The sequence below is a fragment of the Opisthorchis viverrini genome (genome assembly GCF_000715545.1).
Source record: "Opisthorchis viverrini unplaced genomic scaffold opera_v5_15, whole genome shotgun sequence".
NCBI classification, from domain to species: Eukaryota; Metazoa; Platyhelminthes; class Trematoda; order Opisthorchiida; family Opisthorchiidae; genus Opisthorchis; species Opisthorchis viverrini.
Window position 1 is genome coordinate 1,289,648 of NW_008751671.1, and position 16,282 is coordinate 1,305,929.

The 16,282-nt window shown below is 44.4% G+C and overlaps 1 protein-coding gene across 1 annotated transcript in view; it reads right to left on the reverse strand.

Annotated features, from left to right (window-relative positions):
• Positions 1-16,282, reverse strand: part of T265_01396 (hypothetical protein) — a gene marked incomplete at both ends in the record, with an annotated part of 130,863 nt that overhangs the window by 37,496 nt on the left and 77,085 nt on the right. The window contains 5 exons of the mRNA XM_009165422.1: positions 1,421-1,715; positions 1,755-2,187; positions 4,785-4,904; positions 9,017-9,248; positions 13,205-13,309. Coding sequence (XP_009163686.1) covers positions 1,421-1,715; positions 1,755-2,187; positions 4,785-4,904; positions 9,017-9,248; positions 13,205-13,309 — 1,185 coding nt within the window. The remainder of the gene's footprint in view (positions 1-1,420; positions 1,716-1,754; positions 2,188-4,784; positions 4,905-9,016; positions 9,249-13,204; positions 13,310-16,282) is intronic.

Below are 16,282 nucleotides of genomic sequence, written 5' to 3' on the forward strand. Positions count from 1 at the left end.
CTCTTCATTTTATATGCGATGTGGAAACAGCGAATCTAGGATTTTTGATAGCGTGAGATTTAGGAGTTAAGGAAGAGTCCCATACAGCGGTGTAAAATGTTCTGAATTGACAACCTGTTGGGGAATACACGACAGCATTCTCCGGATGGCCCGATTCTGTGCGTGAGCCCTCTGAAGAAAGACCACTAAGAGATTTTGACCATCAACATGTGTTTCATACACGCTGGTTGATACTGGTTACTCAGAAAGAGCATAACTGCATACTTTAAATAACCACATACTACTGACGACATTCTTCTACTTTGTGATGATAATGCTTTGGAATTCTAAGCATTCGCAAATATGGGAGTACACGTCAGGAATTAGATAGAGGCGAGTTGCAAGCTGAACTCACCAACGTACAACATGAACAGTGAATTTGTTAACAATAGTAGAAAAGCCTGTCGAGTAAGGGTCCGATAACATATCATCAGATGTGTTTGGACGATCCAGTGCGTTAATATGAGGACCATGTGACTGCCACTGACTAAAGGCATAGGTGAACAACGCGTTGTCAACTCGGCACAAATTTTATCAGCTATTTTTCTCTACCATGGTGGGACATTATGTAAATATCGGAGTCTTGATAAGGCTTACTCTCGAAAAACAAATGTCCATTAGGAGATGGATGGGTTTCGATAGGAACATAAGTTCAGATCCACCACAGTGAGCGAAGTTGAACATGAACCGTGTTTTGCGTGGTTATAAAACAACGGTTATCTGGATGTCGCGCGCCCGACAACTCGATTCGGTATTTTACTAAACGAACCCAGCAAGTTTGTTGATGAATATTCACGGTTTCATGTACACCACAGTGGATCCTCACCATTCTGTTCATGGACAATTTTGGGTCATGGCCCCTCCCCTACGTTGTACCGAATAGCAATGGGCCAAAAATATGAGTTAGCTGAGACTCCATCACTTCACGAGCCGAAGGTTGATCTACGAGTCTGTTCAATCAAATGGAGATTGGATCATTCTCGATAGATACTATTTCCAGTCCGCCACATACCGCGACTAATACAAAACACAGGCCTATTGAATGAGCCACAAAAGTTGCCCTTATTCGAGTGCTGTGGAGTATGCGCCGGTACTCACCAGCTCGCGCAGGTCGGTACATTTCTGCGGTTAACAAGCAGGAAGCATTGGAACGAAACGGCTCGCTGAAAATCGACAAGTTAGACATCGAAACGGGGGGAGGAAAGAAGAAGGCTCCGAAATCCCATTGCTTCACAGAAGCAGTGAAGAAATGAAATTACGACACCGCAATAAAGGGACTCCTATGACAAAGTACACAAGTAACAAACTTGCAAATATTAAAAGTGGATGGGCGTGGAGATTAGGTTGTTATGAATTATAGGTCTCGCGTAAGTTAGCTTACCTTTGGCATTCACCAGTCCATACACTGTTCGGTTGTACCCGTCCGTTTGATTCCAGTAGAATGTCTCGATCAGATTTAATTCCGGTTCCAGACGCCGAATTTCCCTCAAGCCGGCGATATCCAGGGCCAAATGAATTTCACGAAGACGATCAGGTAAGGCATTCATGTTATGTAACAGTCTCACGCGAATCATTGGATGGTAACCTGGGGCGCGGTCCGTTCGGTGAATCAAACGTAGTTGGTTTTCCTGTGGAAGAGGTACCCGAAAATATAGTACAGGCAGAATGTGACCAGTCTGTGAAACTCTTTCGGAAGATGACGGTTCACAACTTACATGGAGCGGGATAGCATAGGACAAAACACCGGCACTGTTGACACACAATGATTTAGTGGAGTCCACGCAGAACGCAACGGAATCTGTTCGGCGTTCGACTTCAACAAGAAGTCCACTATAAGCAGTGAGTGCGTGCACACCATCCTGCAAACAGGTTTTCCAATCGCCAAAGTCGTCAGGCACAAACTTTCCGCTAACCCACAGGTCGTGCATCAACGGTGAGGGGGACAACAGACCACCGGTGGCATTCGGTGTTGAGGTGAGCCCGGGGGCAATCGTTGCAGAGAATTGGGCATCATACATGTAGAAATCTCCCAAGATGACGATTTCATTGACAGGTACATAGAGATGATATACAGCAGAGAACTGATGGGTTGGATAGCGTAAGAATTCCAGTTTTACTATAGATCCACCTTCCACCAGCAGATCAAATCTAAAAGAGAAAACATGGTGGAACATTATGGTAAATTCACCATCTTCGGGGACGGAGTTAGGGTGGTGACTTTGAGGACGAGGCAAGTGTCAGTAGCGAACAAATTTCAATGCGCATAGGCCGTTTCCAAGATACGTTATTTATGCACCCAGGCAAATCTGAGTGTAAAGACCATTTTCTAATGAATATACACTCCAGTGATATACCGCATCAGGTGCACGTAATCTGGTGGGTATGGGGTAGCCTCGTGGTTAGGGTGTAAATTACTAACAGTGAGGTCTGCAGTCCGGACTCAAATGTGACTTTTTGGATGCTTTTTTTAGGTATGGAGAACCTGGTCAGGTATATAACACTCATGCATAAAAAACGATACCAGAGCTAAACTTCGGCTTCATCTTTACTGAGTCGGGTAAATGTGCTCGGCTTTCGAGTCCTACGGACATAATTACAATGAAATAAGTAACAAAAATTAGCCATGGCCAGGTAGTTCAGAAACAGTTGAGAAGACAAGTGTGGATTAGAATGACAAAGCTGGAAGGTCATGGGTTACACTGTCATTCTTCGAAATGCCTGCATCATACCGATTTGTTGGAATACGAGTTGGAATCATGCCAGTATTACAGAACAGACGGAACCAAGGTGACTGACATTCGTCGGCCTCTGCTATCATTGTAGTCCTGTTAGGTAGCCTCCGCTTAACAAGTTGAATAAATTAAATTCATATTGCAGTCCTTGCCCACCGAATCTAAACAGTTTAACAGACATCTCTCCGCAGTTTTTTATGACTGCTGAGAAATCCTTCATGTAGTTCTCGTTTGTATGTGTCGGAATTTGATTTGTCTGATCCAACTCAACGTCTGATGAGCGGTTTGAATTTTAGATCCATAGGTTTACTTCAATCTTCCAGAGAATTTTTTATGAAGATGGCGATCCGCGGACCACTGGATTTGTTCACTTTGTTTCACCCTCCATTTACTCTTCAGTTCACGAAAGCGTTCCATGAGATTTGTTCTTAGATCGCAAAACTCTCCTTGGGTAGATGAGTTTGATGGGTTTCTCAGTATCTCAATGAAACTGCATTCTTATGTTCAAGTGTCCTTTTTGTCGATTCGATGATTTCTTGCAGACTCCCTCTCAATTATCTCCAATGCGACTTTAAGCATGTGACTTCATTACGGTTCATTTTTCACGCAATGAATTACGTTTCGACTGTGCTTCCGGTATTCCACTACACTTGACAAAACCTTCAGTTCTCCGACATTCAGGTAGATCGATTATTCTTTTTAGCAGGATGACAGTTTTCCTAACCTGGTGCATAGAAGTTGACGTAAGTGCACGAGTTGAGGTTTACACAATTTTATTAGTCTATTACGATGATCACAGCACCGCCTTTGTTGGTAAACCTCTATTTGAATGATTCGACTCATGGGATTTTTCAAGTAACTAAACATGGTCCACCGGATTATTGGAAACAATTAACAGGACCCAAATCTGAGTTATTCCGTGGATTCCTGACGTTTACCTGATGTGCCAAGTTACTTCAAACTACATCAAACCCTGAACTGGATAACTTGGTACTTCTGGTAACTTTCCTGTTCCTCATGTCAGCTCAACATCATACCCCTGACAAAGGAAGCTGAGTAACAGGAGGTTCTTCCAAGTTTCCCGTCCACAAACATTGGCGGGTTTCGATCGTTCGTCGTTAGAAAGCTGGGTGTGAAACTCGTTTTCGTCATCTTCAGAATGTGGGCGCATAGGTGGTCATAAGCGAAGCGAATTCAAGTTGCGGGTATACTTGGATTGTTGCAATTCAGTTCACTGATAGGCTTTGAAAACGGGTGTCTAGGTGCTGCAAATCCTACTGTGTTTACATCAATTGCTCTCCACATTTTTTCCAGGAGGAATTGTATTCGGGTCCAGCTCTAAGTGGTTTTTTTTCTATTCTGCAAGTTTTATGTCACTGAACGCCGCAACATCGACAAGATAACCCTCAGGTCTGGCACTATTCTCCTTACACGGTACGGCACTGACTTTACGGGTGTCGAGTGTAAGTGGTCCTGTAACGATCCTAAGTACACTAGTTACCTTCGTGTTTAATTGTGGTTTTGAAAGACGGTTAGTTTTTAGGTTAGTTGATTGATTTGAAGTGTCCACCTTCGTCCTTCAAACGGAAAGATAATGCATGACGGGGTTTTCTCAAGTAGAGTCTAAAGACCTAGTGAATTTGGGTGTGAGAACTCGTTTGGCCTAGAGAACAAAACATAGATTTATTTCTCCTAGTGATGTGATTGAGTCGTACTAGGCTCTAATCTGCCTTCCCCAAAGGAAGGCAGAATCGCTACTTCCGTGGATATGCGAATGTCGGTTGCTTGGAGTAGATATCCTACCATCCTCATACTCGTACGAAAGCGAACAGTAGCACTCTAAACTGCTCAATCACATGACTATTCACACCATGAGAGCTCGGCGCTCTTCACTCCTGGCCGAGCAATAGGGTCCTCAGAGTCGCTTTGCTGGAGGGCTTTGCTCGACAACAGAAGCCATCGTTCTGTAACGATGCAGTGTGATCCACGAATGGTTTTAGACATTCCACTCACCTTCCTTGTTCATCCGTCAGTGTGTAGCCATTACGCATCTTTTGTTGATCTGATACGCGAACTCCCCAGAAAGGAGTACTGTCCCATTGGCGAACCGTACCGCGTACAACAGAAATGAGTCTAGGACAGGGAACGTTAGGAAAGAATGAGAAAACTATGCGAATTTTGTTACTAAGTGAGACAACAATAACAACGACAGGAACACAATTGCCAAATCGTCAAAGTCAATAACAACGTTATCCATATCACCTGTTCGGATAATTGGATCTGATTTACACATACACACACACACACACGAAATGACCTGCGGAATGTCGGGATACACACACACACACACACACGAAATGACCTGCGCGAATGTCGGGTCATGTTTATATGCATCATGCACACCTGAAACGTTGTTTCCACCGAATTGTCAACAACGCGTAAACAAATCGGCGTCCACTTTGGCGGCGTTACTTTACCAGTGCGACAGCTGGAATCACTATACAACTAGTACTTGGTTTAGGTTGGCTGTTGCTTTAGTGATGGATGATGTGGTATGTAAGTTCGGTACTGGATCACAATCAAACGGTGTAGAAGAAAACAGAACTGGTCAATAGACAATCGACATTCCCACTGTTCGTGGCAGATGAGAGAATTTCATCGGTCATCAAAATCATTGAAAATTCGGGAAAGCACCGGGAAGCAGATACTCAGCATCAAGTGAATTATTGACACCAGAAATGTGCAATCATCAACTGAGTTGTTTTCGTCCAATTTACCATAAATTCTCTAATAAGTTCCCACCGCACGCTAGTTTTTGAAACTAACCCGATCAAGCTACGTAGACGTTTCAAGAAACGGGTGATTTCGTTTAGGCATGCTCGTTTTTTGTTGAAAAAAAGGAAATTACAGTTATGTAGGTCGTGATGACAAAATCCAGGGTATCGAACGTGTATCTCTTCCTTAGGTTAATGTGACCAAGGCCGCAATTTAAATAAAGCGGGCCAGGAGTGAGTGAAACCCACCGACAGGTGGACTCAGATTCAGCATAGAAAGGTTCGCCATGCATATGAGAGGCAGGACGGTGAGCAAAAACCCATTTAAACACTGACAGAAAATAAACAGCCAATAAGTCGAGCTTAACCGTCACCAATCGGGCTTTGTTTGCGCTAAGCTTTGGCAGAAAACGAGCAAGGGATGTGCCTTTAATTCAATTTTGTGCGAGATTCGGGTGAAGTGGTCTGAGTTTCTAGAGCGTCATCCAGAGTTGAGGTGGATGAGTCACACACATATATAAACAGATAATTGTTGGTCTGATGTGAATCATCGTCGGTCTGGGTGGATGGACGAATGTGCTCGATTGTTACCTATGATGTGAACATGCATTTGATATTTGGTCGAACGGCACGATGCAGTACAGATGATATTCAACATACACAAAGAGGGTGTCCAAAAACGTGGTGGTCTCAGTTGTACCGCATAAGAACGAATTCCATGAGCTCAAACGAGGACAAAAATGAATCGATACCTGCCCGCAAAGTGTTCACTTCTGTAATCCAACCCCTTGGAGCTGGTATATTCTTTGCCTAGGGATGACTAACATGGAACACGTGGCTTCGTGTTGTTGAGCATCGAAGTCACGGGTGAAAACACATAATTCTTTCACAACAATAGTTCCGGTTCTTTTTTGAGTACCTTGCTAGTTTCACAAGCTAGCTACCTTCGCCTTATGAGATGCTTACAAACACATCAATGTGATCGTCTTCCAAAGAAACTGATCAATAATGGATCAGTCACGGAGTCGTTATTCCCACATTACATTCGGACAAGACAGCACGAGAATCTGATACCATTATAGAGAGCAACAGCTTTCAGTCATTCCCTTTGTTTTCATAGAAATAAAGGACTCCGGAAACTCGATGATATTGGAGGGAGGGAGAAAGAAGGTTGTTGTCTTACTATGGAAGGAGAAAATGCGAAACCCTTCCAAGGTTGTATTACAAATTCGAAAAAAAACGGTAAAGTCATATCGCGGAACGATGGGAAGCTCATTCCATGCGATCGATCTGTGCAAGCACACAGTCATACTAGTCACCATGGGAGCACTGCAGTCGTAAACAAGGTAAAGCAGTGGTTTACCTCTAGGATATGATCGAACAGGTTCAGACAGGATATGGTCAATCTGACTGCATGTCAGCGGACACGGGAAGCAAGCCTCACCAGGCACAGGTGTATTTGGTACAGCAGTAACACTCAAACGCCACTTACAGACAACTCAGTTACCATGTCTGATCATTACGCATGACATGCGCACAAGCTGAGGAGCATAGCCCGAGAAATTTCACCCAACAGGGCACATGGATTGGAGGCTTGGCAGGTACAGGCATGGGCACGTGTGTGCACGGGAAATAAAAAGAAAGATTGCCATGACAACAGAGAGGTTGGCGAAAGTATTTGCTCCGGCGACGAGGGCAACGATAACAGATATGGTATATGGGTTGTTTTGTACTGTTTTTAGCCAGTGCAGGGCTTCCTTTTATGCATCAGAAAGACCAAAATTCCACCAAAAATCGATGGAGACGGAATCTGATCAGTAATTGTTAGAATCGATGCGACCAAACAGGGGTTTCATAGAACTTGTTCAAAAATTCAAATAAGTTGAGGATATTAACGAAGCACGAAACAGAATCACTCATCGTTCTAACAGATGCGACCAGTCAGTGAAAAGTTCAAAGGTAATATGGACAGAAACCCTCGAAAGTACCTACTTCATGCTGTCCTTCCGAGAACCACTATCAATACTGTCAGGCTGTCCATGAACGTTGAGAGGACAGCATCGATGCATCTTCATGTGCGTTGAGCTAAGCCACCTAACCTAATTGGAATTGTATCAATCATATTGCGCAAAAGACCAAACCGGCTTCGGTTGGAGTGACTTAGGAATTCAATCTGCATCAAACTCTAATCTCAGATCGTTCAGCTATGGCATCTTTTAAGTACGCAGTTGTCCTCCAATAAGAAAAGACCAAGAGGTACAAAATACCAGATTGCCCGAGAGAAGGAAGGGGTGACAAAAAATCAAGAGGTGGACTCGAACCACAGACTTTTCGGCAAGTTGAACAACGCAGCAGTAAGAACAAATTTGCGAGCTGAATTCATTTCGCACACTCTTTTCCGCCGAAGGACACATGAAGCAGTATGGCGGACAAAATACAGCTCGGTTTGAATCATTTATGTAGGTCTGAAACACTCAAACAAACCAAGGAGTATTTCAGAATGACTCACATCTTAACAACTAAGCACTAAGCGCTAAGCTATCTCGAGTCGTCCATACTAGACTGCTGGGCTTGCATTAGATCATTTTTAGTGCCTTGCCCTCTGATACGGAACCATCCCTTCAACACAACCCAGTATTTCACTTTGGAGTTGTTATGGAAAGACAGCTAAGTATTGGTTCGACGTCTCTGATCCGGAGAACAGTGAACGGCAGTTGCCCCCTACACCTAATCAATATTCGCCAAACCTGGGGCGAACCCTGTGGTATTCTCTGTCTACACAAAACGGTGGTTTGTCGTCCACACTTCCTGGCTGTGTAAAGTCAAGCAGTCACAGCTGGTCCAATTTGCTGTCTAGCAATTCAAATGTTTCTCCAAAAATATCCGTAAGACCTGTGCTCACTGGCAACAAAGTTGATGAGCACCTGAGAGATTTAGATTTGATGCTGATAAAACTGACAGAATGTTTTGATATCACATGTGATGATGAATTAAGTCGAGAAACACAGTGACATGGCGGACACGCTAAGCTGTTTGGCTCGGACGGGCAATACTTAGCTTTTTCAGTCAATGGGAGGAGCGACTTTGTTGGGGGTATAAATAAGGACACTCAACAGAAAGTCAACAGTGGAAAACTGAAGGTATCCATCGCCTACTCGTTTTCATATGGAACTGATACGCCGTTATGCAGAGAGCGAGAGATCGTATATCCGCGAAAGTGACTGAGTGTCTGACGCTTCTTACGGTCAATAATCCTCATTATAAGAAAACCCGAAGGGGAAAGAGTGCTTCTTTCTGAAGAGTGGTTCCTTAGAAGTATCTAACAAATTTGGTGCAACAGCTTACAGAGCCGCAAATATGGAACATGGCCATGAATATGTATTTCCACCCCTTGCTCTTATAGGTGGAATCACCCGAGGTGACAAGGAACAACCATGGGGCAGCACACCATTTGCGTAAATAAGGACATACCTGGGATCCAGATTATCCACCACTACTCGGTCTCGGCGAAGCAAGAATTCCAAATTTCCGTAAAAGGTGCTGCCTGGTTGAGCCATTTGGGTTATCAGCAAGCGATAGTGAAACGGCTCACTGTGCGCGCAACTTTCTCTCGCTTCTGCGGCACTCCCATCCGAAGAACGAGCCAGAGCTCGACAATGAGACGAAGCGCAACAGTCGGGATCCAAACAATCAATCAAGCCATCTAGAAAGTGAATTAGAGACTTGACTTCTGTCACGTGAAACACAGTTTGCAATTGCCCCAGAGTGGGTAGGATGTAATATGTAACGGGAGATGGGTAGCTCAAGTACGCTGCTTCGTTGTTGCTTTGCTTGCCGACCTACTCTAATTGCCAAGTTCGGTGAACGAGCAAACAGCAAAGTGAGTAAGACAATCACAGTCGATAGGCGGCACGTACGTGACCCTGGTAGCCAGAAAGAGAAGTAATCATCAAAGCCTAGTAACAATGAAATGCACAGAACCGTCATGAAGACCCGTCAAGTAAGATTAATCAAATATGCATTTGATAGGCCATGGTGTATCACGTAAGGGTGACATGCACAATTCGGGTAGGTTCAGGCGAGTTTCTGTTTGTCGGCTAGGAAGCATATACGAAGAACAGCCGATGGAAGGGAAGACAGTTACAAGTTGAAGGCAACTGCATAGCCAGTTCATCTGTATAGGGTAGCTTGACAATTCCGTTGAAGTGAGAAGGTAAGCGCTGAGCATTGACGTAGGGACACCAACAGATAGGTGATTAGGTCATTTTCATCAGTGTTCTTTACCACTGATGTATCTCGTCCAAACATATCTCGTCAAGAGGACCGAAGTTATAAGAATGAGTGGGTTTCCATAAGTTGTCCTGGGACCATAAACTAACCACCTTTGAGTCATTCTCCTTGCGCATAACTGGGCGAAAAGAATTCAAGGGGAAGTTGATTACCTGATATACAGAGTTTGTGGACTAACCAGCGTAGCCTTTCTCCCGTCAATAGTGGGCTAATTTTTTCAAACAAAACGCAGTGCACACTTAATCCAATGATCCCATAAGAACTAGACGAAAAGTGATTTTCGAGTGAAACACAAACAGGGTGTTCAGTTGATTTATTGATTTTTTGCTTCTTATCGATAGCCATTCAGACACAGTCATTACTAATTGCGACAGACCGGGAGTATTGCGGGGACAGCCTAGATTTCCTCAAATTCGCTTCCCAGTTCGAATGCGGGCGGTACGAATGATCGCTAGACGGGAGAACCGGAGCTTACTATCCTCGGTGATATTGTCTTTCTGTCATCATCCGCAAATGAATTGGAACCCCCATTGTCGGCATGTTATCTAAACAATAGCATCGTCCTATCCCTTTTCTCTCCGATTGTCCAGCGTTCTAAACTAACTGTCATAGCCGTCCAATAAAAGGAACATCACATCGGCGGGAGGAAACATGTTATGAAAAAAGTGCCTCCATACATTGAAGTTCGGGGGGATTTCAGTTAGCCTTATATCCGGAAACTATTTCAGCAGCAAAAGAACACCAACGATTCCTTTTCTTTACTGGATAAGGAGAGCTGTTTCAAGTGGCAACAGCGCATAACTTGAGAGGTTGGTGGATGCGTTCGCAATGATTCACGACCAGAAAGTAATGAGCTGACAGCTGATGTTTAAGTAAGCTAACAACTGTGCACACGGAAACGTTAGCAACGTATTGATGCCCGATGTCCTTGTTATGGGGCGGCGTTCCAGTGACAATCAGCGGAAAGTCCTGATGGGAGCCCAGTGAGTTGTCGAGGTGTGTGCGATTTTTGGGATTACGCGCACAAAAGAGGCGTCCGGTAATATACCGTAACCTCAAGCCGTCAGGTTCAGGTTCTCATCGAGGAATCGAAGGCCTACTATCTGGACCTCTCATTATCATCATCGAAGACAGAAACATCAGTGTTGTCACTGATGCTTCGCCGGACCTAACATGAAACAAATAGGGCAGCAAAGGTGTGGCCAAATCCCAAGCATCCTGCGATAATCGATGATTAGCTAGCAGACCGCTGACTACCTACCAGTAGTGATCGTCCGAACCAGTTAATAGTTAGTCAAACCAAGATTCATACCTGAAATAGAGATCGGCAGTTGCTCAAATAGGACGGCTTATGCGAAGTCTGCAGAGCAACAGCCTGAAACTGTTAATCTAAGGTCATGTGTGCGACCTTTCTACGCTCAGTGAGGACGAGGGCGTTCCTGTGACCAAGGGTTTTTAACATTGGACCACACCTTTTCCCTAAAAATGCGGTAAAATCCCGAGTCCACGATGTGGTAATTATCAGGTCCTCCGAGAGGAGCAGTGACTAATCAAGCTAAACTTTCTGACTGCCCACCAATAGTCAGCCGATTAGCTGGATTAGTTAGACCAAAACTCGCATCTTAACCATAGATAGTCTTTTCTGGGACACCCAGCTGAAACCGAAGAGATCTTGTTACATCCAATCATTAGGATGTGTGGGGGAAGGAGAATAACAGAAGGGACGATGCACAGGGGCACCCGTATGTGGTGTTGCGCGCTACGTAACAGATTTTCTCAATCGCTGGAGGCAGCCTGAAATTTACCGATCTGTGACAGATATGGGCAATATGTACCGAAAGTAGCTAGAACACTTGAAACTTCCGACACGATATAGTGTGGCTCATCAATTGGGCTTGTTATTGACAGGTCAAATGACTCCTGAGATCAGCTGGTCTGTCTATTGACGACACACAATATTTGTAGGACAGGGGAACACTGACGGAGTCTAATCGAACGACAGCTACACGAAGCAAACTGTAGTGTGCTCACAGAACGAGTTACTTGTTTACAACCTATATACATGAAGTCAACACCGACAGGCACATGATTCTCACCAGTACTCACCAGATTCCCGTGCATTTCGTGAAGAAAGAGTTGAAACTAAAAACTAGGGTGGAATGGTTACACCTCACCTGAAGAGTCAAGTCGACGATCAGTTCTTATTAGCACTTCATTCAGTTTGTGTAAACTGAGAGAACAAAACTCGAGAAAGGTTTGCTTATGATCGTAAGACTAGAGAAGCAATACATCAGATGGGCCTGAATGAGGCCGAGGTTAGTATGCATCAACAGATGATTACCGAAGCGATAGGCACCGGAAGAGCAACGGGACATCAAGAAAACAGTAAACCTAATCTATATACCTTGGTCATTGTCCTGGTGATCATCGCAAGCCACTTCAGTCTGAACTTGACACGCACTTCCCTTCCATTCAGATGCACATTGACAATGATAGGCAGCCATGAGTTTGTCGAGCACACATTGTCCATGACCGCTACACTGGTTGGGGCATCCATCTACATGGGATGAAACACAAATCAGACGATAGGACAGTCCGTAACAACGAGAACAATCACAAGGAGATAGGAAAATCGGAACTACCCGTAAGTAGATAGTATAAAAACGCAGGATAATGGTGAAGTATGTTGGCAGGGAATACTGAGCCTCAAGTAAGCTAGCACACATAACAAACAAGGAGACTTTGACCTTTCAACAAGTAAATCACATAGGGCTTATAGTGAAGAGGTGTGGCAAAATGCTAGGGTGGATGTGGAAACACACGACCATTTAATACCTGTAGATAATAACGAAACCATCTTTTCATGAGATCACAGCGTGCCGCATCTCCACAAATGACCAGCCGAAAGCAGGAATTCAAACAAAAGCCATGCTAGTTGGGGGTGGTTGAATTGAAATGAATTCAAAACGCGATGGACCAACTTCAACATATTCAGAAAGGCATTTTAAGATATGCTACTAGAAAACTCGTCGTAATGAGCGTGTCCCGGTGAGCATGTCTGAATCACTCACCCAAGGTACAGTGCTTTCCGTTCCAACCCGGCTGGCAGATGCAGGTACCATTCGAACAATGCCCGTGCGCAAAGCAACTGGGGGAACAGACTTCTTGATTACAACGCTGTCCAGTCCACTTGGCAACACATTGGCATCGCATATTGTTGATCGAGTCAAATACACACGTACCGTGTGGACCGCAGTCGAGCGAACAAGCTGGCATAGAAAGAGAAAAGGTAAACATTGATACTGTCAGTAAACAAGGAAGTATTCCCATTAGATTCAGAATGGTGAAAATGTTTTAGAGTAAACTTACGAACGTTATCACGGGCATCTAACAATAGAGGAGAGCTCGTTGCTGAGCGGCCAGCAGCCTTTGAGTTCCAGTTATCTGTAGGTTGATTCCTCCGAGCTGGGGTGCCTAGAAAGCTGGCCGTCTGCATCACTGGGATAGAAACTTCGCACGCTCGCCCAGACCATCCACTGAAACAGCGACAGTTACCCTGTTGGCAAACTCCGTGACCGGAACAAGTTGGGGAAATGCAAGTTTCTGAAACAAGGTGAACACACAATACTGGGTTACTCATTGATAGAGTGACACAACCTCACAGACAATTTTTTTAATTTCAGAGCATTTCGATCACCGTAGGCGAAATTCGCCTGGGACCGACTGATATTCATCGCTGTAAAGTCAACATTCAGAGGGTTGCTTGATTGATTAAGGTTAGACGGTCACATCTGGGTAATGAGTTCAACGGACCACGCTGTTGTTTGTTGATGTTTGTAAGCCAGAAAGAACCACATGGCTGGCCCTCGTTCCGACTGACACGGGTGGTTGGCAAGTGAATTGTCATTGCTTTTGCACGGCACAGTTGTAGGTGAACCGATATGCCTTCCTTGACCGGCTCAATTTCGTCCGATAAAACAGTGGTTGTCCATTAATGTACACAGAGAAGTAGATGGTTCTCTTCCGAAACTTGATATTGCGTGGGATTTCCGGGTAAGAGTTGTACGTATTTTTGGTGTTCTGCAACGCGCACATTCAGTTTTCTGCTCGTCCTTTCTGTTTGGCTGCGATCCACTTATATACGCAGTCGGCTTCATCACCAAGAAAAGCATATAAATATTGCCCGGATATGAGCACAAAATCAGAATAGCCGGGGGGAGAGGCTGCCGGCAAATCTGGTGATGCGAAAAGCCCTTCGAGGAAAAAATCCCATGAATACGAGGATCTATTTGGATGTCACGGCGCCTCATCACCTGAGGGAATAACAGATGCTACGGCACAAAACAGTCAGTGTGGCACTGTCGTCAAGGTAACATCAATCTTATTATGTACCGGCTGTGGGGATCAGACAATGATTCCTGCTAGAGGATTCCTTCCAAAAGGATTCGAGAAACCAGGGCAAATAGCGCATGAGCATGAGGAAATACTTTCATTTATCAAAAGAACGGAAGGATGAGCGTGAGTGAGACAACTGAACAAAGGTCTATCAGGTCAAAGGAGTGTGTGTGTGTGATGAGGCAAAGGAAAACAATGGTTTCCATCTTCACAGACGCAAAGATAGCCCACGGTTATGATGCGGTAAACAATAACAGTTCCAGAGGGCTTAAGGTGTAGAAAATTGGTGCATGGATCCAAGAAGACACCAGAGAGAATACATTTTTTTAACTCCCGAGTGTTAAATGCCGTAAATGACAAATATCTGGGGATTCCCCCTCTTTTGAAATGAATGAAAGTGAAATTGACGAGTGCTTGAGAGGTAAGGTGGTGTACCAGCTTGGGTGTTTGCAGCTGCAACATATAAACTTATAAATAATATTATTAACAATAAAATTAAAACAACGAAAGACTCAGCTTAACTCGACTGGTCTAGTAACGAAACCATTTAATTGTTCTGTCATTCGACCGTGTGGCCTAACTGATGATCGTGTCATATTACGGCTGGAGCTGTAACTGACACCACGCTGCAACAATGGACAAACTTTCAAGCAAACGTCTCAAAGGAAGCTCAGGTGAGATGAAAAAATGACTGATGAGCTGGTCTTACCGGTTGAACTTGCCCGGAAGAGCAAATTCAATGGACAACGGAGAATCGAGAGACCGAACAAGTGAATGAAATTCAATTATATGTCAATCGATGTTGCTCTAACGGTAGTGCTTTCCGCTAAGACAAGCTAACCAAGCGTGCTATCACGGATGAGTGAATACTACCTCAGCCGAGTAGACGCTACTTGCCAGCTCGGATACACGCGACCATCGAAACGACAGGCATATATTATAGATGTTTGATCCGGAGGATAAGAAAGTTATAGAAAGAGTAGACGCTACTTGCCAGCTCGGATACACGCGACCATCGAAACGACAGGCATATATTATAGATGTTTGATCCGGAGGATAAGAAAAATTATAGAAAAAGCTTATTCATATTATACCATTCCGAAGAGCGCAACTCGGAGCATTGGCACAAGCTAGAAAAAGTGTCCGTTTGGAGACAGTAGACTAAGCGGATTCACAACAGACACCAGTGAGAACTCATAATATTGACATAGACGAAAAAGTAGTGGGAATACGCTGGCGGCAGTAGCTGAAACGAGACACACATGGATGTTGGAGGGCATCCGAAGTTCTGAGAGCAGGCTAATTGTTGATGTGAATTCAGGCATATATCCGAATGGGAAAAACAAAGCAATTAGCTGTGGGATTCTTTCGGTGCACAGCTGGCATACGAAAGACAATGGATGAGTAACAGGATATCCGAAAGGATAGTCAATGTTACTGAAGTGAGACAGGACCGGTACAGAACAAACTTTGGGACGTTGGGAATTTGATTCAGTATGCCCAAAGCATACCTATCAGTAGGAAGGGAACGAATGTTGAGTGGATATAGATATGCGAATGTGTGACGGTTCTTCTAAACGCATCAAGCACAATTCGTATCGGGTTCAGTAGTTATGAAGAGTCTTCAGTTGACGGATTCACACGGATCAAATAAGGCCCGTGTATGACTGGAAAGGGGATGTAGAGGTACGACTCTGTAGATTTGCATATCGGTCAAACATGGAGAGTTGGTAGACAGGAGACGACAAAGCTTTATTCGTTGACCATCAACAGCCAGCAAAATGCTAATTCTGAAATGCTAGCTAAATGCTTCTAGCTATACTGCCGTGAGCCGCCGAATGGAGACAATGGCCAAACAGTCATTACTTATCATCAGGCTCAATCCGGGTTGATCGAAAACTCGGTACGGAAGGGTTGGCGTCGGTGTCTGCCTAGAGCGCGTTCAAACAGAAAACTGGAGCCTGTAGATACGATATCTAACGCCCTAGATCTAGCCACTTTGACATAAGCCATGCGGCTTCGCACATGGGTTTGGAGAATGCTGCGGTATGA